The sequence below is a fragment of the Rhopalosiphum padi genome, chromosome 1, assembly GCF_020882245.1.
Source record: "Rhopalosiphum padi isolate XX-2018 chromosome 1, ASM2088224v1, whole genome shotgun sequence".
NCBI lineage: Eukaryota > Metazoa > Arthropoda > Insecta > Hemiptera > Aphididae > Rhopalosiphum > Rhopalosiphum padi.
The window spans coordinates 82,949,787-82,975,264 of record NC_083597.1 but is presented as its reverse complement, the minus strand read 5'-3'; the positions used below and the strand labels follow the sequence as shown (position 1 = coordinate 82,975,264).

Sequence of the window (25,478 nt, the reverse complement as noted above, 5' to 3'; positions counted from 1 at the left end):
GAAGTAGAAATTCGACAGCATGTCAAAATGTATTAATACCATGTTCAAGATATAAGTATATATATTTTTTTTAACTCGCGACAATAAATCATTGAATATGCATATTGCATACATCCAATGTGTAAAATTATTTTCAATATGATACATTATGCGGAGTAATACGAAATTAAAAAGTGTGCTGCAGTACCTACTATAATGACAGTAGCAATGCAATAGGTATTACTGTTACAGTATTTCTGTTTATGATATTAATATACATTATAACGTATGATGTATGTATATGAATTTATAATATATCTCAGATGACTCAAACGCTTGTTTAATTATCTTTCATGATGCATAATAATGTAATAACGTAAAATAAAATATAAAATAAATGTGGCTCAAACGAAGTCGAAGTCTTGTTTAATAAAGCCGGATCTAGGGGATTGTTCCTTACACTTACGAGTGCTGGAGAATATTACAAACTACCAGATACAAATATTGAAATATTAATAATTTACGTTATTATCTTCTTCTTGATCTTCGAAGGGCTCTCGAGATCGTGTATTCGAGAATATGATCGAGTACGTCATAATAGAGAATAAATTATAACTATAATAATAACATAATGCATATTATAATAATGCGTCTTACCTAACTCGCAGCTGTATATCTATAGATATTATGCTGTGGTTTAATGAAGTGACATAAATAAAGAACTGAACACTCGAATCCAAGTAAACATAACACTGGTATCTCGTTAAAAAGGGAAGCTCAGTTTGTAGCTCGCAGGATCTGGTATTGAGAGATGTTGCTACTGTGACTGGTGCACATGCACTGGTGAAAAAGACGACACGATCACGCCGGCCATAGTAGTTAGCGGCTTCATCAAAGGCCTCTGCGTTTCCAAGAAACTAGCTTTATCTTAGGCGGCAGAGACCCTGTCTCTGCATGTGGCACACAAGAAAATCACACGTCTTGCACTCCATATCACAAATATGTGTGATGTGTCAGTTTCTACGTGACCTTACAATGAAAATCGTCCCTTTCATCAGTGTTTAAAGATACATAGAGAAAGTAACCGCTATATACACTCGACTACTTGACCGTTATTTATTTATTATCTTTAAATTGCTATAAAATCACAGAAAAATAACAAATATGGGTAGATACTTGAATTTCATTATTTTATCAAGCTGTTTTTTAACAGTTCAAAATACACAACAAAATTATTGAGCAAACAATTTTACAGTTATATTACTTATATTCACTATATAATAAAAGTACTTGTTTTGTTTATTAATAATTGTACACAAATCCATAATAATAAGCATATATACAATGTACATATCTACAATATTTTATAAATTAAATTATTTCATAGAAATCAATTTTTTAAAAAAATGACACTTAATTTAAGTAAAATAATGTAACATAATTTATTAGTACCTATAGTATAATTGAGCTAAACAAAGAATGTGCTATGAATTTTTTCTAATACACAATGTCCATTATTTAAAAAAATCCAAAATTCACTAGTATCATGTAACCCATGTGTCAATTGATTGAAAATTAAGTCTATAATTGGTATTTATCTTGAAATATAATCTTAAATTTTATCATTAGTTATTTTTATTGTAAAATTGATGTATAAATAAAATGTTCATTCAAGTACATAAGTATAAGTAAACAAATCAATAATTATAGCATTTATAACTTATTATAAAATTATAATTAACTATAAATAACATGAAATTTAAGATCAATTGCTAAGCCATTGATAAATATGTATATTTTATGATTAAATAAAATTAATACATTATAGATTATCCTCTATGAAGGAACTTTATTAACTTAAGTTTAAAAATAATGTTTTTTATAGTAATTTGTTTTTTATATGCTTAAAGTAAAAATGAATCTTTAAATTTTTTGTAACACCTCAGATATTTTATAAATGTAACATAAATAGTACTTCAGAAATATAATTTTTCATGATTTCTAATAATGTTTGAAAAAAGTACAAAAGTAGCAAAATACTAAATAATGACTATTTATAATTTATAAATTAATTGAGCTTTGATTAAAACTGTTTTTCTTCAATTAAGTTCCATTTTTATACAGGTATAAACAACTTAACTTTTAACTAGAGTAATATAAAGATAATTGTAAAACTTGAGTACTATTTCAAGTAAAAATTATTTTTATTTAACGTATTGATTAAACTTAAATTTTAATTAATAATTCTTCTCTTTCTATCAACATACTATTGAAAGGCATTTGAAGTACATAAGTCTAAGGCAATAATAACATAGTATTTTGGATTATTTCAGCAAGTATATTAAGAATATACAGTTTTGAATATACTTTTGAATATAATATATTTATTGATATGAATTTAATTTAAAAAAAAATGATTACCTAAAATATTTAAAAATAATTTCTAAACATTCTTAAAACAAATCGTACCCAAAGTGGTGCTTTAAATTCACCGTCTGGTATATATAATGATGTTGATTTAAAAATATCACATTTCTCTGTATGAAAGTTTTGTTGCAGTTTTTGGTTATTTGTTACAATTATCAATTGTGATTCTAAATCACAATTTAATGATCTAGCTCCTGAAAAAAAAATTACAACTATAAAAAAAAAAACTAAATTGTATGATGAAAATAAATTGTACAAAAAATTAAATCCATCCCGATTCAATACTTAAAGAAAAAATTAGTTATGTACCATAATTCGAAGAGCCAACAGCTGTTAGTACAGGCAATTCAGACTTGTTTGGAGTGTACCACAAACCCTTGGAATGAAATGTCCATCCAGTTCTTTGGTATTCAAAACATGTGATCCGTTCATGAAGTTTGAGTTTTTCAATTTTACTATAAAAAGTATTTGTGAGATAACTGTATGCAGTAGGTATAAATCCAGCAGGTCCTTTAGCTTGTTGAAATGAATTAGCCAATGGATGAGAAAATAATATTTTGAAGTTAGCCAATGATTTTTGGAACATAGTATTAATGTAAATATCTGGTATGTTAAAGTATCCAGTGGCCATATGCATTGTAGATCCAGGTTCAGCATTACACATAAGAAGATCAGTTGTTTGACTATCATGGTGTATATTAAATGGAGGAAATTCAATTAAAGGATAAACTACTGTGTCTGTAACTAAGATTCAAAAAGAAAATAGTAAGTTATCATAATACATATTATACTTTAAAGAAAAACATTGATAATACCTTTTTCAGACACTGATTGTTTTACAATGTGTGTATTATAATATTGCATTAACTGTTTTCTAGCCTCTGAAGCATAAGTTTTATAAGGACTCTTATAAGGATGATGTTCCCAGGTAGGATCCAATGTCAAAGTGTTTTTATTTGTCAGTTGAAACGACATACGGCCTAATAATTCAACTAATCCTATATAAAAATCTACTAATGACTTGCAGTCTTCAATGATGATGTATCTGTCTTGTCTAAAATTTAAATTAAAACAAATTACAATTACTTTCATACTAATACATTATGTAAACAGAATTAATAAAAAATAAAAAGTTTATGTGGTAAATTAATTTACCGATTAGTAAAATAGTCTTGACTTAAATTTGCACCGCTGATAATTATAGAGTCATCAAACATATATAGTTTCATATGCTGTATTCCTATTAATTCATTATATCTGTCAGGTAACAGCAACCGTAAAAGACCTCTCAATTTCGGAGTATGATACAAAAATACCTTAATGATAAATAATTAATAAATATATTAGATAATGTGTTTAATTTATATTTTACCATATTTACCTACACGACAATCGAATGATGGATTCAGTATGGGCATCAACATGGTACGTGAACTGACTTTACCTCTAGACCCACGATTAGCGTCCAACAAAACCCTCACGCTCAATTCTCGCCTGTTTTCCATAGCATCTTTTAAGGTGTTTACCTGAAATTAAAGTCAGTAATAAGTCATAACATAATACCAATCCATGCAAATATTACTCACAAGATCTTGCTCTAAATTCCCAATGCCCAGGTACAAAGAAGCTATTACAATGCGATGTTTTGCTGTACGACATCTGTATAAAAGTGTGCGATAAAACTCTGAGGGACTTTTCAACGCTGTGATCTAAACAATCATAATATAAAAATAGAAGACCATATTAGGAATATCATGTAACATTGCTACATAATTTGAATTTAAAAATACACTTACGTTTTCTGCTTTAACCGAGTATGATGGTCCAAACTTTTGCAGCCATTTGAATTTGGAAAGATAACAGTTTTTGTCACAGCTAGTAGTCATTTTTATATTTTAAAATTCCAAATTCCAATTAATTAATGAAATTGTTCAACAAATAATGATGACCACAATCGAAATTTGCAGGGACAAGGGCGAATGGTTAAGATAGCTGTGAAATAACCAGAACTAATGGCAAGAAGAAACTAAAAATGAAACAACGAAATAAAAGTGAAAAAAAAGTGAATGGGTTAGATTGATGGCCAGCAGCCAGATCAGGGACGACTAGAGTAGTAGACTAGAAGAGTAGAAGATAAGTAATAACTATAAAAGTATTATAGACGACCATGGAATACGGATTATAGGTGACATAATTATAGTGATAACGATGTTGATAAGCGGCATTTTTAAGATTACAGAAAAGGAGTCTTATCATTGTGATAGTTGGATGTACAAATTGTGTGTAGAGGCAGGTATTTAAATTATTTAATTCCTACACAATATATAAAAATTAATATCTAGGTATATGAATACGATTTAACTACTCATTTACGTTCTAAACAATTCAAAACGTACTTTTGATTCATTAAAATAAATTATAATTTATTCCACACGTTACTTCTTAGAGAAATTTTTAGATACAAATTAGGTAAACATCTAGGTATCTAATAATAATAAATATGTGCATAATAACATGTTATTTTTAATTTATTTTTTTGAATAAAAGATGAAGTAGCATTGTAGCAATGTTATATAACTGGTACTAAATACTGCGCATTGACTATCGTACATTATATAGGTGGTCACCCCGTCCCCGAGCGGTCTAATTCGTCGGCTGCGGAGCAGCTGGATCCGGTTCGATCCTCGGCCACTGGGCGGCATTTTTCTCCGGGTAAGTCACGGTGTCCGGAGAACAAGTGCTGCCATCCCCCCCCACCCCGGGGCATGGCAGAAACCTACGGGTGCCCCATTAAAAATTCTGCCAATCAGGCGCCGGGCTTACTCCCGAACTGAATACGCCATACGAAAAAAAAAAAAAAAAAAATATAGGTGGTAATATTTGATAGTGAACATTTATAAATTATAATATTAGTAATACCTAACTATTTATTATTTTATACATATTTTGTTTACTGGATTTACTAAAAAAAAAAATTTACACAACAGAATTATACAATAATATGCACATACCTATTATTTGTGTTATGCAATAAGTAAAAGTTGTGATAAAATATTAAATAAATTAAAAATATTTAAGAGGAGGAAGAGTTTAATAATTAGTTCACTCGGCATGATGAATATTTTAGTTATCTTGATTTTTCAAATGGAGAAGTAATTATTTTAAACAATTTAAACGGTCTCTATTATTAAAACGCCTCTATTAGATAGAATGTTTTTAGAAGAAAAAATTATAACTAGACCAAGGACTTACATTATGCATTTAAAAATATGAACTTATGCATCAAAACTTTAAATACGCGCTAAAACAAATTAAAACTAGTATTATACCATTGCTACGTAGTACTTATTAGTTATTATCCGAAATATTAAGTAAAAATGTAGGTACGTAACAACATCGATCATAGAATAGACTATTCTATAATCAATAGTAATAATAATAAATAATGTGATACATTTTGAGTTGCACTACATTGTAATCTTAACTATGTGTCTATGTTCACTGACCATTAAGATGAAAATTAATCTGTATTGTCTATAGTTGATAACCTTGATTTACGAAAAATATTTCTCAAAGTCCTTGATTTATTATTCAAAATATGCACTAAAAGAATTGAATATTTGATCACAAACATGGTGAATTGTATTTTTTACTTACTAAGCATATGATAAAATTAACCAAATAAATATGCAAATGCATGAAAGTCCTTGCTTAAGTTATATAACTATTAACTAATATCTATTATGGGTTTGACTGCAGAAGAGTTTTTGCGCGTTATTTTAAGTATGTCTTTTAAAAAGTTAATTTGACGGTTTACAATATTTGCATAAATACATTTTAAAATTAAAATTTCTCTATGAACCATTACATCGAAGATGTAAAAACTAAAAATGAAACTTTTAATAATTAACACGCTAACTTATATATAATTAAAACGTGTCGTAAACGTTACAATTATATCATTACCTATACTACGTAATTTCTATTGTTAAATCAGATTAATTCTTTCTGTAGTGAGCTGTGATTACGTACATTATATTATGTATAAGTATAATGTAAGTATATAACAACTATCAACAAACACGATAACATGGCACAGACCTAACTTAATTTATAATTATAAGACATATTTTAAAAATACGAACGATTTAGTATAAACTAATTGGATAATATAAACATTATAAACATGAAATGGCACATTCATTTAATGACATAACATGGGTAAAATGGTTAACAAGGAGTTTAACGGACACGCAGGCTAGATAGACATAAAAATGAAAATTATTTAATATACTACAAAAATAATAGGACTTTTGATGTCATTAATTTTAATTTTGATGTTATACGCATAACTTATAAATGGAAATCGAATTCCGCTAAAATTTAAAATGCAAAAAAAAAAGGTAATGATATAGGCTCATCGGAGAAATGTAAAATAATATAAGTGACTACTGACACACCTGATAAATTAGGAATAAGACTAGTTTGCCGCTGATTATTGGTGAATAAAAAAAATTTGTAGTAAAAAAAAATAAATAGAAGTAAGATATAGTTAAAAGTTAATAATAATTAAAAAATTGTATTGTAGGTACACAAACATGACACTCACAAGTTTATTATAGTTACATATAGTTTTTTGTAATAAACAAAACAAGTAAGGTATTAATATCTGGAGCTATCTCGAACAGTCTTGATCGAAAATATACATCATACCTCGTAATTCGCAAATTAGAAGGCTGACTATTATTATTGCCAGTGAAAGATCGAATGTAACCTATCAAGAAATGTTAATGCCTAAAAGAGAAATTAAGAGGATATTTAAATATAAGATCGAGTAAAGAGATATGTCTACAACAATTAAGTAAAAGTATATGAAACCCATAAGCGCAATTTGAGGGGGGCTTGGGAGCTAAGCCTCCTCAAAAATCAATCATAGCCTCCCCTAAATGGTTTGTATACATCTCCTTCCACCTTTATATATCTCTGGGAGCATACAAACAGTACATTGTTACATGCAAATTATAATAGCCCTACAAATTTAAAACTCGAATTTCGCCTATGGATGGAATCAAAAATAAATAATTTAGCACCCTTGTACGTACAAAAAGTGTTCAGCCACCTGGAATATACATTTAGATAGAAATATATTAAATAGATTAGGAATTAAACAATTTCCATTACTAAATATACTATGACAAATAATGTGTTAACCAACACTTTACTTTACAATTAGAAACGTTTAGTACAAATAGTACGAATCAGATTATTTTTTAAACGAAGATAGCCGCTAGGAACCTTTAATAAGCAAGGACGATTTAAAAACTTGGAAGAAACCCATAAAATGATCTGTTTAGGAAAACATTAAACGGAATCCTTATACATGATCCAAGAACAGACATTAAACTAACAAAATGTATATTTGATTATATGAATAGTCATATAAAAAAAAAATAACATTAGAGAATATAGTTACGAACGTTATTTGATTAAACATTTCATGTGAATTGAAATAGTGAGTCGATTTTAAGTAACGTGAACGCAATTATTAGAACCTTATTTATACTATAAATGTACATGTTAATTCAGAAAGATAAAGAGCTAATCAAATCCTATGGATTGGTAAAGAGACTTAATAGTTAGCAATGAAGTAAATAATGAATGTTAGAATTTAGAAAAACTTCAATTATATTAAACAATATCATGATGTATGTCATGTACATACAAAGTATGAGGATGGATATACCTATATATATATACTATAGGTATACGAGTGTTTACATTGAATTAACAAATTAAACTAATTTATTAAAACATTTTATATTATATAGGTACTTATGTAAAAGAATATGTATATTAAATAACTAAAATAATCGTTTTTTCGTTATTGTATTATTTGTATTACTTCTTATCGAATATCATTATTCATTACTAACAAATATTTTATTTTAATTAATAATCAAAATATCAAATTATGTAAATTACTAATCAGTAAGCACTTTTAGCAAAGACAGGATGTTGTTCATTCTAATAAAAAATCAAATCAAATGATATGAAAATCATAATATAATTAAAAAGTAATAAACAATGTATAATTACCTAATATGCATATTATATATATTATATTTTATATTATGTATATTAATATATACTTAATGTGTGGACATGTAATTATTGTAATTATAAGATTTTGAAAAACTAAATATTGTAAGAAAGATATAATACGTAAAATAACTTACTATAAATCTATGAATTATAACTATTTTAATTTGAAAGATTTTTGTTTGTGACAAGAACCTTCTTTTTTGATGATGGGGAGGTATAGTTAGCCGTGATTACGTATATATATATAAAATATTGTTAGTATATAAATATAATGTATACCTACCTAACAACTATAAACAAATAAGTCACAGACCTAACTTAATTAATAATCATAAGATACATGTTAAAAATTAAAATACGAATTGACTATAAAGGTCGACAAGATATTTTAATGTATTTAATCATATTTAATTAATTATGGTATTTAATACAAGCTTGAATACGGACGATTAGTGTGACGTCACGTACGTTATTAATCCTTATCAACATTTCATTTTGATCCAAACAAAACAAAATACACATTTGAAATGTATATAAAATCAAATAAGTTCTTATCTAAATTATAGTCTTTTAAAACAGCTAAATCTATTAGATCTATTCAGTATTCACAAAAGAAAAATGCAAAATAAAAAAATGCTCTAAAATGTTTTAAATTGTTTTAAAAAATAAAATTAATTTAATAATTTATTTTGTACTTATATATTTTAAATAAGCATCTTAGTTTGTTTGGATCCAAAACGATTCAATTGATAAAATTTATACCATTTGATAACGCGTATGACGATGACGTAGCCACTAATCGAGCGTATAGTGTTTTTATATATAAATGATGATGGAGAGGTATAGTTAGCCGTGATTACGTATATATATATAAAATATGGTTAGTATATAAATATAATGTATACCTAACAACTATAAACAAACATGTCACAGACCTAACTTAATTAATAATCATAAGATACATGTTAAAAATTAAAATACTAATTGACTATGACTATAAAGTCATAAAGACAGAAAAGCATAGGCGCAATTTGAGTTTTAAATTTGTAGGGCTATTATAATTTGTATGTAACAATGTAATGTGTGTATGCTCCCTGAGATATATAAATGTGGAAAGATATATATACAAACCATTTAGAGGGGGCCTATGATTGATTTTTATATTTAATTATATTTAATTAATTATGGTATTTTAATACGAGCTAGAATAGTGCTTTTATCGCATTGGCACGCAGGATATCTAACACGTGTATGCAGCAAATAGATACAAGAGTAGGAGATTGATCACAGACTATATAATGGTTGTTCGCGATTATTATAGTAGAGATAAGCACTCTAATCTAGGAGAGGATTGCTGATTTCTAGATTGACTGCAGCGTTTTGTCAGATTCTGCATCACAGAGCTTGAAGCAACACTTCTTTGTTTAACACTATATTATTGTACTCTTATTATTTTAAAAATTTCAAATTTCAATAAATAATAAACACTTAGAAAATATTTACCTAACTGTGTTGAAATTATTCTAATTTCATCCTTCGACCTGTACCTATCACATTGGAGTTCACAACACTTACCATTTTTACAAAAAAAAACAACCAAAAATAGTTAAAGCAATCAGTGAAGAAAGGTTTGTAAACAATAACCACATTTAATTGAATAAAAAATAATATAATATGATGCCTATTGTCTGTTATAGTTTTATCAATGGTTATGATTTTATGAATACTAGTCTAGGTAGATTTTAAAATCAATGTTATTATAAACTAAATTGGTATTTAAAATTATTAGATAAATTATTTTAGAATTACCTATCGTTTCAAAAAGATAGCTGAAAATTTAAAGAAAAGAAAACATAAGTGATACTCATACACAATATTTGAATCGAAATAATTATATACGTTTGCTCATTAGGAGACTCTCATTTCGAAATGACAATATCTAGAAACCGCGCAAGATTTCAACCTTCGTTTCAATAATCTAAAAAAAAAAAATCAATCATTTTAGATGATAATATATATTAAATATAAATATAATATAATACAACTATACAAGTGCACAACTATAGATATATTACAGATACTCTACTCATATTATCTCTGTACTTGTAAAACGGCGATGATTCCGTATCCTAACCTAACCTAATCCGTTACGTTTATTATTCATTGTATGTTAAGTGTCTAATTATAAGTCACAACCAATAGGTTACGATAAAAAAGTAGATTCTATGACTATAATACAGAGTTGTAGATTACAGTTAATGTGTTTAATTTTTATAGCTTAATAAACCAGTGTTTTATAAAATGATTAAAAATAATAAATTGTTTGCATCATAATTTGTATTTAGATGTTTATTGAAATTTACGTTTCTTTAAAAATTAATTTATATAACCAATAACCATGTTTGGTTTGAAAATACTCGTACACTATTTTTAAGATCTCGTAAATAGGTAAAATGCACCGTTCAAAATATAAATTAGATCAATATTTCTTGCAGTGTTATTAAACATATGGGTAACATATGTATACATTACATGTGACTGTGTATATGTTACTGTGAATGTCCGCAATTGGTGAGTGCTGACAATCACCTAGTGAATGTCGACATACACCTACTAAATTAGTGAATGTTGAAAATTAAAATAATATAGACATTTACTAGTGGATGTTAACATTCACATTAGGATTTTGGTCAATGTTGACATATACAACACGGTTTTGGTTAATGTTGACATAAGTTATGTATTCGCACATACTATTGTAGTATAGTACTATAGAGTATAGACAATAATATAAAATATAAATTATATGTTTAGTTATAAATATTAACGAATAACGATTAATTATGATTATTATTATTGAACAATACGAGCATTATACCTGCGTGTATTATTAATTTAAATTATGATTATTTTGCCATACAAAAATTATTATTTTAAAACAACGGCGAAAAATGTTCTATTTATTGTAACATAACAAAGTGTCATGACATTTTGAACTGCATAAAATGCCAACATTTCTAAAACCACAAATTTTTGTGGTGCACTTTGTTTTGCAATTACATCTTGTGTAGGTAGGTACTAGGATTTTAGATAAGATTAGATATCGGCATTACTAACATTCACCAATATCTTCATATAAATGTCAACATTCACTAGTAAATGTTTACAAACAGTACAAATTTAATCAATATGCCAACATTCACCAATGATATTGATGTATGACGGCATTAACCGGTGACTGTCAGCACTCACCAATTGCGGACATTCGCAGTACCATATATATTATATCAGTATATAATTTTATATTATTTGATCAGATTTAAAAATTGATAATTTTGATGACGTTTTACAAGTTTGTTAATTACAGAATTGAAGAATTACTTTTACCTACCATAATAATTTATATTATGTATTATTATATATTATATTATATTAATGAAGCTTATTTCAAAAAAATTTTGCTTATAGGAATGTAGACCACCTATACCTGCACGTCGCACTTAAGTCCGCTTAGGCTTACATCATATTGTATTATTGCGAAACATCATTGTTTACCTATCAAATAACTAACGTACTTGTGTACGTCATAGTGAAGAGAGAAATTCCAGCTGTTATAAGTGTCAAAACTTGACCATAATAAAATATAATATATATAATGCACAAAATAATATATATCGTAGATCACATATAGTTTATTTATGTTGTCAAATCACCTTCCGGGCAAAGCTTGATAATAGTCACAATCCGTAATAAATTTAAACTACAATAAAATAAAATTAATAACATTTTTTCAGATTGTTCGAAAAAAATATTTATTATAAAAAAAAAACAAAGACGATTAATATAATAACGCAAAAGTTACTATAGAATTTATACGTATAATTCAAAATACATCGTAGTCAACACAGTGATAAATTTAACTAAATAGTGTAGGATTGCGCTAGCAAATGTTTTCAAATACCTACAGTAACTATATAAGAGCACATAATATTTAATTTTCATAATAATATAAGTAATATATATATATAAGAATAGTAACAAATTAAAAAGTTATAAGTATATTCGACAGACGTCGTGCATGCTGTGGTTTTTTTCTTTTAAATATAAACTCAACAATATATAATATAATATAATAATACTTAAGTGCTATAGATTCAAACAATTTTTTTTTTACTGAATTTTTGTATTCGCTAAGACAATTTTTTTTTTTATATACTTTTTGCATGTTTTTTTTTTACTATCACACTGGTTTTCCGAGTTTTTCTTATCTAATAAGTATACGCATATAAATATCGTCAGACGAAAGCCACATGAAGTTTTCTTGTCGTTTTTTTAAAGTTTTTTTTCTTATAATTTTGTGATTTTATAATTTTTTTTTATGTTTTTTCGGTCTTGTTATTTTACAAATTAACAAAATATTTAATCCAATGACATCGTTTCTTTTAACTGATTGTAACTATTACTAATGGCTTCTTTGATTTGAGCAAATACATTATGGTTATTCACAGACCGTGCTGTGTTCGTTCTCTCAAAAGGTTCTGAAAAAAAAAATGAATAACCATGACGATTGGCAACTAAATTATCTATAAAAAATAAAATATTTTGGACAACTTTGAAGAATTAACTTGATTTTATTAAGCCAAAATGTTCTTATTAATTGTACTGTCTAATTACTTTTTGTGAAGTTTTAAATTTTTATTACATCCAGAGTCACGCAAAACTAGGACTTGGCGAGACTGGCCCAGGCCCCGTAGGCTAGGTAAAAAAGTGCAACATATAAATGACCAAATATTAAAATATAATTATAGGTACCTATCAATAAACATAAATATATTAATGCTATTAATAATATTACTATCACTTGGCATAATATTATAACGTTATGTATTTTATGTCATAGCATTTTTCAATATTTGTATACTAAATAATATATTAATAGTATACATAGTATGTATGTATGCTATTAATTAATAAAAATCATAAACATGGAGCAATTTTAGGCTATTCAAGATAGATTACCATTTAATAATAATAATACACATTATAGGAATTTATTTAGTATCTATATACAAATATTACAAAATGCTTACGACATAAAATATATGACGTTATAATATTACGCCAAGTGATAGTAATAATTTTTTTAATTGATTTGCATAACTATTATTAAATATAAGATTTAATATTCAACTTGCTATCAATATATTTATGTTTATATTAGGTTCCTATTCATATTTCAATATTTCAATATTTAATAATTTATATTTTATAATCTTATGAAAGGAAATTATAGAAGAAACCTCACGTTCGTTTAGTCATAATATAAAATTAATATACTTATATAAAAAAATAAGTTTTAATTTAGGTTTTAATAAGATAATTATAAATGAAAACGAAAATGAAAATATCTGTAGTTATTTAAGAAGTTGCTATTACTATTTGTTGGTTTTTGAATTTGAATTCAAATAATGTAAGAAAACATTAGTTTGTCCACATGTAAAATACAATAGTTATATAAAAATTTGATTTAAAATGAATTTAATTATTTGAAACCAAATAAAAAGTTTGCGGGGAGAGGGATTACAATTGTAGAAGATCGCAAATATACTAATATATTAATATATGACCATGAGCACAAATTTGTATTTGCATGATAATCAATAATACCTACATGTATGTAAAATTAATATATTATAAATTATAATAATAATTATTATTATAATATTTAACGATAAAATGTAATAAACCTTATTGGTACAAACCTTCAATCCCTATGAATTTCCATTGTCCTGGGTTGTTTTTTGCGGCGTCGGCCATCCGACAGCTTTCTAGCAGTATCGGTGATCCCATTCTCACAGAAACCGCGTATTTATAAAAACTAAAAACAGATATATATATATATATATATATATATATATATAGTATAATATTATTAATATTAGGTTTAATTTAAACCGTAAGTAATAATATCGTTTAAGAATTTGTATCTATGTAATGTAATTAAGTAAGTGGGACTGCATTTCTTACAATGTGTTAATTAAAATAGCAAAGAAAAAATTAATAATAATGATTAGAAATTAATATTAATTTAAAATATCGAAAATATTTTTTTTTATTATCATGGTATTATCCTAAATTATTTATTATATTGAATATCTTGTATATTATAATATACAATTTAAAAAACTAGTATCATCTTTATTATTATGCATATTTATAATATATATGCATTTTTGAGGTTATATATTATGCAACTTTTTTTCGATCACACCCATCGGTATAGTACATAATATCAAGTACCGATAATATACAGAAGTTTATAAAATAAAATAAGTAGACATACACACAAACTAATTAATATTAACTATATACAATAAATTATTTTTACTTGAAATCGTTGTAGTATTCAAAAAACTGCAAAAGCAACTCGCCCAGGCTCTGTTTGTTGTCGCTTCTCCATCCACTGCTAGGTAACTGTTCGTGCATGTGTACGAATTCGATGTCGGTGTTGGCCGAGAACTTCATGCCGTAGATGCACTGCAGCGACGGTAACACGGGCGGTTCAACGCCTGCGTATCGCAAATATAGTATATGAAAATATGTATAATATACATAAATTGTATATACAATCATACAGACATAATATAGATCGATCACGACGACTAACGAACGATAAAGTATGAACGTCGAGCGTTATCGTCAATTGTCAAAACGATTCCCATTATAAAATAAATATCATTCATTGCCGTTGCGTAAAATTTTGTAATTATTAGTTATTACATATTATTATTTATAAGTAAAGCTAAAATTTAAATACCTTGAAGTAAAATCTATCAAAAAATGTTTTAAAATATAACCAAAAATGTATTTCCAATGCCTTTAAAAAATGATCATTATAATATAATATTTATTATAGTTACGGAATTACATATAAGCAATAGGAAAACGGTGGTTTAATTTAAAAAAATTTCCAACACTCCATCATTATCTTATCAAAACTAACAATAATATACATAAAAAAAATGCCAAACTTAGGCATGGATAAAAAATATCTAAAAAATTATTAAAGCAAATATCAAGAAAACAATATTTTTTGATATAATATTTTGAATTTCTTAATTTAACAAAAAATTCGTACATCGCTCGTACGATGAAAAATGATCGGCAAATATTAAAAATGGAAAATAAAAGTTTAATATTTAAAAAATATCCAAGAAACGTATTATGTACTTATAATGTATTATCTTAGACTAAAAAATAATACACTTTGTGTTATAATATAGGCCCTGAGTTAAAAGCTTAAGTATGTTTATTTATCTTACTTTGCAAAAAATTGATTACCATCAACACCAGCGAGTAACTGGACAGCGTCATTTTTTTCGGATCGTTGATGTTATGACGGGACGCCCACAGTTTAATGGTTACTACCAATGGCCTGACCCTATAATCAACTGAAAAATCATTAAAACCATTAGAATAACCCAATATGTGGTGGTATAGAAAAAAAAAGCGAATATATATTATACAAAATATGTCATCACAGACACATACACCGCTTTCCCATCTAGTGCAGAAAGTTAGGCAAATATTTATAAATTAATGCTAGTACATATTAAAATAAAACATTAAACCAGTGGTGTATTTGGGAAAAACGATCGGTATACCCTACTCCCAGGAAGTTGGCCTTTGTTTTTTTTGTGTTTATAATTGTATATCTATAATATTCAAATATTTAAATTAGAATTAAATAAAAAAAAGTCGTGGGTAATCGCTTTGCTGCAGTACGACATTGGTGTCTAGAGGTACTTGAGTATATCACTAAAGTAATGGATGTGTTAAGGGCCCTCGCTACTGTCGTCAATTTTAGTTCAAAAGACCTACATTTTGACAAAATTAAAGGTAGTTTAAGATGTCCGATTTTAATTCTGAAAAAAAATTTTAATTTGACAGAAAATTGTCTATAGATTACTTTACGGAATACTTTGTAAAAATTAAATTAATTAAGAACAGACAACATTAACTAACTTAATTTTATCAAATCAATAAGTTGTCGTAAAATTCGTATAGTGAATTTTGACGTGTGCATGCGCGTACGAGAGTGGCATCAAAGATCCCGGACGGCTAAGACGAGATTGTAAATTGCCTAAATTTTGCCCCTTAAATAATAACCATATAGCGAGGCTCCTAAAAATTGAATTCAATATAATATTTATGATAAAAATTATTCTGAGCGAAGTCTTGATTTAAATTTTTAGTTTCTATGGTTCATTGTTTTTTTTTTGTTTTTCTCAATTATTCTAAGAATTACTAGACAATTTCTACTCTTGACAAGCTAAATTCAATTTTCTACCAGAAACTGCCCTTATTGAAGCATTTTTTCTAGTAGAAAATGGTCTTTACACTCACCCTATTCCCATCAAAAAACATATCATTGTAAAACTAATATAAATTCATTGTTCTGCTCAGAATCTAAAGTAATTATAACTGTTAAATCAAAAATTCAAGAATTTGATTAATACGTGGTGGGTGGACCGGAGTCTTCTCCGTAACTAGAGTTGTACTAATACATTTTAAACGTTCCATCTACCTTAGTCGAATTTCAGAATCCTATTACGGAGTACGCCACTAAATTAAGCATTATCCATCATGTAAAGAGCATGGATTTTTATGCACTAAAATGTATCAAAATATGCATATAATATGCGGAATATATCCAATAAATATACACGAAAATTTTAATTATTTATATGACAAATTTTTACAATATTAATAGAATTATTAGTATTGGTACTTATATTTAAATATTGTAAAATGCATATAATAAATTTAAAAATTAATATATTTTTTTTTATTTATGAATAAACATATGTCATATGCATTTCTAATTTTTCTTCAGTGAAGCTGCAGTGACGTTTTTTGTCAATATATTTTTAAATACAGATGAGAACGACCGTTCAATGTCAACTGATGTGGTTGGGGCATATTTTAAGCAACTATATATATAGCTAAATAGTAATAGCTTAACATTTTTTTTTTATTTCATCAATTATTGAAATGCTTTCATGTAATGTCATATTTAAAGTTTCTATATAGTTTCTTTATTGCTATCACTAAAAATAGCAAATGAGTACGTACAATTCATTGACAACATTACCATCTTCAAATTATATCTAAAACTTATACATTTTTCTACTTAACGTTTTATTTCATACCTTTTATTCAAATTTTTCTTTAATTTAATGCAATACATTTTGAATTTCGTAAAATATGCAAACAAAAATTGGCCAGCATATATATACTATTATGAAGTTTTAGTAAAAGCAAACTTTTAACTTTAACTATACCAAACTATAATATAAATTATAGTCGAACATTATTTAATCGACTTACATATGAGTCAATTCATATATTATACACTTTACCATGGTTGTGATATTAGTTTTATATAATAATTATCATATATTATAGTTTCTAAATTCTCATATTATATAATTTCAAAGTACGTATATGCAGGTATTAAAATTAAACTGTTAAATTCTTGGACATCGTTATTCTACTATAAATAGCTGGGTTATTATAATATTAATACAATTTTAAAATACGTCTAACTTACGCCTCGAATAGCAGTACAGAAGATGAGTGTTGCGGATGCCCACCACGTTGTTGCAGCAAAAGTCCACGTCCATCTTGTCGTCGCCGGCACCAATCCACCGAAACCGAAGTATGGGCACCTTGGCATAAACAATGCGCATTTCCGAGGTACCGACCTTACCGTTGATACGCTCGTGGTTCAGCAATCCCATCAGCCACTGGAGCCGTTCGACGGCACATATCCGATGCCGCTCTTCAGTAACGGTTCGGTGCTGCCGGACGCCAGCGTTAACTCCCGCGGCCGCCGTGCAGCCGGTGAGTAGGCAGAAATCTGCGTCACTCACGTCGCCGCCAAAACCGTTCATCGTGGACCCGACCAGGTAAAGACCGCAACCAGGCGCCCAGCTTTTGATCAGCGCTGACAACCTGCGCCACATGGTCATCTTTGTTTCGTAAACGCCCTCGGACTGACGGTTGTCTAAGTACGTGTGCCAGACTTCCGACGACAGCTGAAACGATAATGATGATGATGATGAAGATGATATTTATAATGTTATAAAATAATTACAATGTATAAAAATATATATAAAAATATTATTCACCAGCCCTTTATGTATTTCGTTTATCTAGGATTTAAGAATGGGAGGTAGGAATATTAGGACTTAACATATTGAAATTTTTACTATATCATAATATAGTAATATACAACATAAATTATAATATAAATGAATAAATCATAATTTTGGAGTCCAGATGTTCGATAATCATTAATCTATATTACTATCGAAAATAAATTAATATATTAAAATAAACATATAAAAGCGAATACCTATATAATATTAATTATCCGCATTAAGAACAGTAAATGTCGAGTATACCTCCTCACAGTAATGTATTAGAGTAAAGTTTTAATTCAATAATAAATCATTATCATTATTATAGTTTAATTTATTTTAGATTATTAGCAATACACGATATTATGTTGAATTAATTTTTGAAAAACACATTGCATTTATTTTATTATTTTATTAATATTTAATTATTATAATATAGTATCTTAGTATGTATTTATATCATATAGGTATTATTGTTATGAACTTTTGAGTCATTACCGAAATACCGTAAAACGATATGAATAGGTTCGTGGTAAAAATATAGACTTTAAAATAATATAATTAATTTATATATTTTAAAAGTCATCATGTATATATTATAAAATAATAATATATGTACATAATACGATGATGATGATAATGATAATTGATAATAATAATTATTACATAACAGAATAGTAGTATTAGTATATAATAATAAGCAAAAGTTCTGTGTCATATATTATGTTCAAGGTTTGATTTTAGCATTTATAAATACCTAAGATTTAATTTTTAATAGAAGATTTCACGTAAGTTGTGATCACTGTGGGAATAATGAAATTATAAAAAAAACGTTAAGTCTAATTATCCACAAATATTTTTTATAAGCGTCCGTAGTTTAAATTTCGGCGAAATTGGAAATTTATACGTAAAAGAACGATTTTTTTTATATATTTTTTTTTAAATTCAATAAGTATTAATTGTAGAAACTTGAAGCATGTCAATGTTACTTGAGTATCATAAATTTCTATACTCAATCAAATCTTCAACAAATTTAGACGCAGTTAATACTATTTAAAGACATTTAAAAAAAAAAAATGTTTTTTAATGTGCTAATTAAAAATGTTAGGCTTGATCAAAAATCTTATACATTGAATACAAGATCCCACATCGATTGTTCTTTAAGCTACTTAAAAATACATAGACACATTTTTTTAAGCATTTATAGTTCAAATTTTGACATAATTCGTTCATTTTTTATAGCTTAATATAGAAATGTAATGCAAAGTTTCTTGATAATATTGCTTATTAAAACCGGAAAAATTAGCAATGCTACGATTTTATTTACACCGTTATTAGGTACATCAGTACTCACTACGATTTAATAATATAAAATGGTTTCTCATCCGATATTTTATTTAATGGCAACGGAATAATTTATTAACGTAACTATATTTTAACAAAATATTTGCATAATATATTATACTCAATTGCATTTATGAATCGTTCACTAAGTAATTTACTCGTGCGTTCTATCTACGCTCACATGAGTCACATGGTACTATAGGTAAGACTGGTCTATGCATATAAGCTTATATATCATTATAATAATATTCTATTGCTGACAAAATATAATTATATAGTAATATTATTATATTATTATATTGTACATTACTTTGTCTGTTTCATCCACTTTTATTAATGAGTCTTCCAGGATAACGTTCTTAGCGTGATTGTCGTACCTCTGTGGCTCCGACAGGTAATACGCGTTCATAAACGTCCCGGCAGGTCCTCCGTAAGGGCTCCATTGCCACGGTTTACAGCACGGCTGGTGAGCTGCAGCTATCACCATCGGTTTCCTAGCGTTAGTGTTTCTGGTGGCCTACATGATATTAACGGTCGTTAACAATATTAGTTAATTTTTTATTATGATGATTATTATACACAAAAATGTCGACACAATTATTATACACAAAAATGTCGACACAAACGCCATGTATTAATTCAGATCATCGTATTTTTGATTTAATTTTCCCATAGTTAATTATTATGTTATGATATTACTTACGTATGCCACCTGGTGCAATTTGTGCAGATCGCTATAATACTGTAAATGATGATGTTGTGGTATGTTCGTTTGTGGATGTCCGTTGTGGAACTGTTTCGCATTTTTCTCTTTGATAAATGGTGGCAATCTGTATCATAACAATAATATAGCATATAATAAAGATTAGGTTAATATTTCGATATCAATGTACTTCATATTCAAGATACACGATTTGTTTAAAAAATAATAGAAAACGACATCATAGATAGTAATTAACAATTGTGATGATTTTAATTTAAGTTTGATTTTATATCACTTTAAACACTGAAATTTCAGTTAAAATATGTAGAAGTCAAACTGTCAAACCCGAATATATGGAAGATTTGTATCAAAAATTTGGATCTTCTATAGATATAAAAGGTACACTTATAAAGTTATAATAATTATTACTATTTGTTTTTATATATACAGAGTCAAAAATGTATATTTTTTTTTTTTATTAATTTTTGATAAAATATTAATCAAAAGTTATAAAGTTTGAAAATATAGTATAAAGTTCTTCGTGAGTTTTACTTATTGCAATTTAAAAAATCAAAAATATATTATACTACAAGTATACCTCTTTTATTCCGTCTTTTATAGTTTATCGGTAATTATATTTATATTTTAAGTTAATAACACTAATAAATTTTTTTATAAAATATCTATAGAACATAGAAGTATATTATATGCTGACAGGCCATCTACGCTCAGAATTGTTTTCATATACAATGATCATTCGTTATTGATTTCAAATTCAACACCTCCATTACAGTGTATAATATACAGTAAATGACTATAGGAACTACACTTGATATCAATTAAAAAGCAGAACTTTTTTAATTATAAAATGTCTGTTCGTACTATAATAAAAGTGCTGTATTCTATTTTAAAATATTTAAAATTATTTTCTACTCTCCTTTAAGAAAACACTAATGCCAATATTTATTTATGAATGCTTATCTATATTGTTAGTTATGAACCATTAAAAAATGAAAAAAAATGTTAGCTCAACGCAAGATTATTTAAATTTATAATTAGTGTTTTAATTTAATTTGAGTTATGAATTTAAAATTAATGAATTAGGTAAAGAAACAATTATCATGCAGAATATTTTAATTGTCTATCTATCTTATCGTTTATCCTGAAAAAGTTAGACGGTATAGACTCATAGAATATCATATTTTTAAAATAAGTAAAAACTATCATTAAAAAAGGTGGGCAAGTGAGTATTGCTCTGCAATATAGTAAAGATGGAGAGTAGGTCGCTATAAGGGATGTGTTAAATTTGATTGCAATGACAGGTATCATTGTACGCGAAAAACGATTCTGAACGGAGATGATTTGTCAGTCTAGGAGAATTAGTAGGATATACTATATTATTAACTATATTTAAATTGTAATAAATCGTTATTTTACGCGATTTCGCATTTGAAAACTACTGGACATTTTTTACTTTTGACTCCCATAGTACCAACTAGATTCATTTTCCTTTTCAAAGAGAGGCTGAAGTTAAAAATTAAAGCACTATTACTACTCCAAAACGTGATGACAGACATAAAAATAAAAAAGAATAAAAAAACACATCACTATTCACTGTAAAATCAATACATTCATCACTCCAGAATCTAAAATATTTTTACTCGTCAATGTAGTCACTGAGATGTGACATTAGTTGATTTAATCTGGCAGAACATCAATAAACCTTTCTTATCTAACACGAGAAATATAAATGACAACTGTTGATTTGTAATTAGTAATACCTACCGACATTATAACAACGCATATTCCGACGTCCACAGATAATTTCAAATCTAGAAATAGGACATTTATCAAAGTTATCGTAATATCGATTGTTGCGGATAACCTTAGTTGCCGTAAGTGTTCAAAATCAAACAAATTAAATATGTCTATAAAAATATACTATAATATAATTTAACAAATACCGACGTATTTTGTAGATCTTTTTAAACTTCATAATATAATATAGGTAATGCGTATATTGTATGGCATTCGACGGCTATGGTAGTTGAAAGTTAGTCGAAATTGGTAATGGTTATTCTTATTCGATTAAAATTTATTGTTTGTTTTTGAGTAAAACACGGTTGCAAGCTTTGTAATTATAGTTAGCATTTATTTTACATATATTACATATATATATAGTAATTTGATTCAAATGTGGGTCTACACAGATTTTTATCAAATTCATATGGATTGTAAAAATCTTTAAAATTAGATTACATTTAAACGTGAATAACTCATCATACTCAATCCTCTACCCCGACCATGTCAAAACCGCCTACTTCCCACAACAAGTACAGTACATAACATCTTTGTGGTCAGCCATCGAAAAACTGTAGTAGTCGGTATACACAATATAATATACAACCGTATCATTCACCTGGCAAAGTGTTTGGACATGACTTCCCATTCGATGGCCTCACAGGTTTCGACGTTGTTGGGGTTGGGACGGCGGAACGGTTCGTAGTAGCAATGTGTCGACGGAGCGGACGATGTTGACGGTGACGGTGACGACAACGACGACAACGATGGCGACGGCGATGACGACAACAGCATCCCGTTCCCTGGTTTGCGGATTTCCGGTCCTTCGTCGCCTCGTGCAACGGGCCTCCGGACCGTCGTAAACTTTTTGTTCGGCCGGCGCGGGGCCCCGAAAGCCATCGGCCAGTGATGACGATCGCCAGCACCGTTCACACCGCATTCGCTGTCGTACGTCCGAAACCGGTCGGTCATTATTGTATTATTGTTCCGGATGGAATTGTCTGCGTGCCGGCGGTAACGACGATGACGATGGTCATTTAACGCGACGACGACGACGACTATAATAATAATATTGCAGTGGTATTATAATGAGACGCGCCGACTGAAAGCAGTGTGCGCGTGCACGATAATATTGTTGAGGTATACCGATAACCGAAGACTTATTGGCAAGCACCAGCACGTGCAGGTGTATACAATGTATAATAATAATGTAATTGACGATGATATTTCGCGGGTCCACACAAACGACCCGCTTGTGCGATAAGTCGTCGTCTGTCTACGGTATCTCCTCGGCGTCGGTGGCGGCGGTGATGATGCTTGTGGTGGCGGCGATGGGTTTTCGTCCCGCGTCCGTTGATACGAAAAATCCCCCTGTTACGCCGCACCGCGTCGCACAGTAGATAATATGGTACGCGATTTCTTAAAATAAAAATCGAAGTTTCTCTGTAACACACAACCCATAGAGTAATATTACTCTATGATACAACCACAGGTAGTTGACATCAACTGCGTACCGATATGTCGCGATTACGTGACAATCGTAAGCATACAGGCTAATAGGCTACCTGCAGGTCCTGTATGATATTACCATTGATTCGTAAATAATTAAAATTAAACATTAATCTATTATTAAATATTTAAATTATTATAATAATATTTTTTTTATTATTATTATAATTGTTGTTGTTGTTATTATTGTTATTATTATTATAATTATAATGTATAGTTTATTTATCATCAATAATTATTGCTTCTACCAATACGCTATATACATACATACAGCCTATATTCAACTGAACACACCGACCATCGTATACTACTTAGTGCAAACAGAGTGATTCTATTTTGACTATAAACGTGCTCATTGTTTCGGTGAAATTATATAAAAAACATTTTACACAATCAGAAGTATGAAGTATTGGTATTTAAATATGTAATTAAATAATATGAATAAGTTTTTAACCACTTCTTCTTCAACTGTTAACGGCCAATATTTTAAATTTAATTTTAAATCTGAAGTGAAATATTATTATAAAACTATTGACGTAAACATTTTAAAACAAAGCTATAGTTTTTTTTTATCTACATAATTATTATAATATATTACGTAGCTATATTATTTAAATATTTATAAATTATAATTTATAGGTATGTTTAGGTAATTGGAATGAAATAGCAGTGATTTTTCGTGTACTAAATTCGTCTACTAAACTTTGAAATCTTTAAATTGTGATAAACAAAATACAAATAACTATTTGTTCAATAATTTAATAATAATAATAATAGTAATAATAATTTATTTTTGCATTTTTAGAAAAATATTCTGTTTAATTAAAGTAAAGTTTAATTTTAACAGTGTAATAATATAAGTAGCGAAGTAATCATCGAACTATATAGACGTTATAACTATATGATAGGTAATTTATTTTCTAAATTGTCTGGTATTATGACAGTTTACAGTTGAAATATATAAAGAACTAGTAGAACTACCCTTTGAAAAGTGTGTCGAAAAAATGTTTCATATTCGAATTATTGAATCGTAAAATTATTAGTTGTTTTAATATTATATGATTAAAAATTTTAAACATTAGAGGCAGGGTATAATTTGTTTTACGATAATTCCTAATTATATTTTATTTGAATCAAAGAAAATAATTATTTCAACTGAATAAAAATATTGATGTATGTTTTAAAAACGACACATATTTTTATTAGATTTATCGAAAACATTTTACTAAATACCTATAGTAATTATAAAATAATATGCAATTATACAATAGAAGATTATAAATTCATGATATAACGTCAAAATACAAATTTACTTATTATATATTATATTATAATACGTCTGTAAACCACTATCGACTTCCAAGTTTCAATAAAGCTACTGTACCATAACGTAACTTGACACTAAAAGA

General features: G+C 27.5%; 3 protein-coding genes across 3 annotated transcripts in view; all 3 read right to left on the bottom strand.

Annotated features, from left to right (window-relative positions):
- The window catches only part of LOC132917249 (alpha-N-acetylgalactosaminidase-like), a 40,516-nt gene extending 22,398 nt beyond the window's left edge, over positions 1 to 18,118 (bottom strand). Inside the window, exon 1 of the mRNA XM_060977895.1 lies at positions 18,108 to 18,118. The gene's annotated coding sequence lies outside the window, so the exon portion shown is untranslated. The remainder of the gene's footprint in view (positions 1 to 18,107) is intronic.
- On the bottom strand, positions 1,072 to 4,756 carry LOC132931808 (CDP-diacylglycerol--glycerol-3-phosphate 3-phosphatidyltransferase, mitochondrial). The gene is made up of 7 exons (XM_060997825.1): positions 4,203 to 4,756; positions 3,993 to 4,115; positions 3,792 to 3,932; positions 3,562 to 3,722; positions 3,222 to 3,460; positions 2,716 to 3,150; positions 1,072 to 2,600 (listed from the first exon to the last, which is right to left on the bottom strand). The coding sequence occupies exons 1-7, from the start codon at positions 4,290 to 4,292 to the stop codon at positions 2,410 to 2,412; spliced, it is 1,380 nt and encodes a 459-aa protein (XP_060853808.1). The 5' UTR covers positions 4,293 to 4,756; the 3' UTR covers positions 1,072 to 2,409.
- On the bottom strand, positions 12,179 to 23,668 carry LOC132917247 (poly(A) RNA polymerase gld-2 homolog A-like). Its single transcript, XM_060977891.1, has 8 exons — positions 23,180 to 23,668; positions 20,761 to 20,887; positions 20,368 to 20,574; positions 18,122 to 18,608; positions 15,831 to 15,959; positions 14,897 to 15,077; positions 14,271 to 14,386; positions 12,179 to 13,046 (listed from the first exon to the last, which is right to left on the bottom strand). The coding sequence occupies exons 1-8, from the start codon at positions 23,530 to 23,532 to the stop codon at positions 12,928 to 12,930; spliced, it is 1,719 nt and encodes a 572-aa protein (XP_060833874.1). The 5' UTR covers positions 23,533 to 23,668; the 3' UTR covers positions 12,179 to 12,927.
- Between the last annotated feature and the right edge of the window lie 1,810 nt (positions 23,669 to 25,478).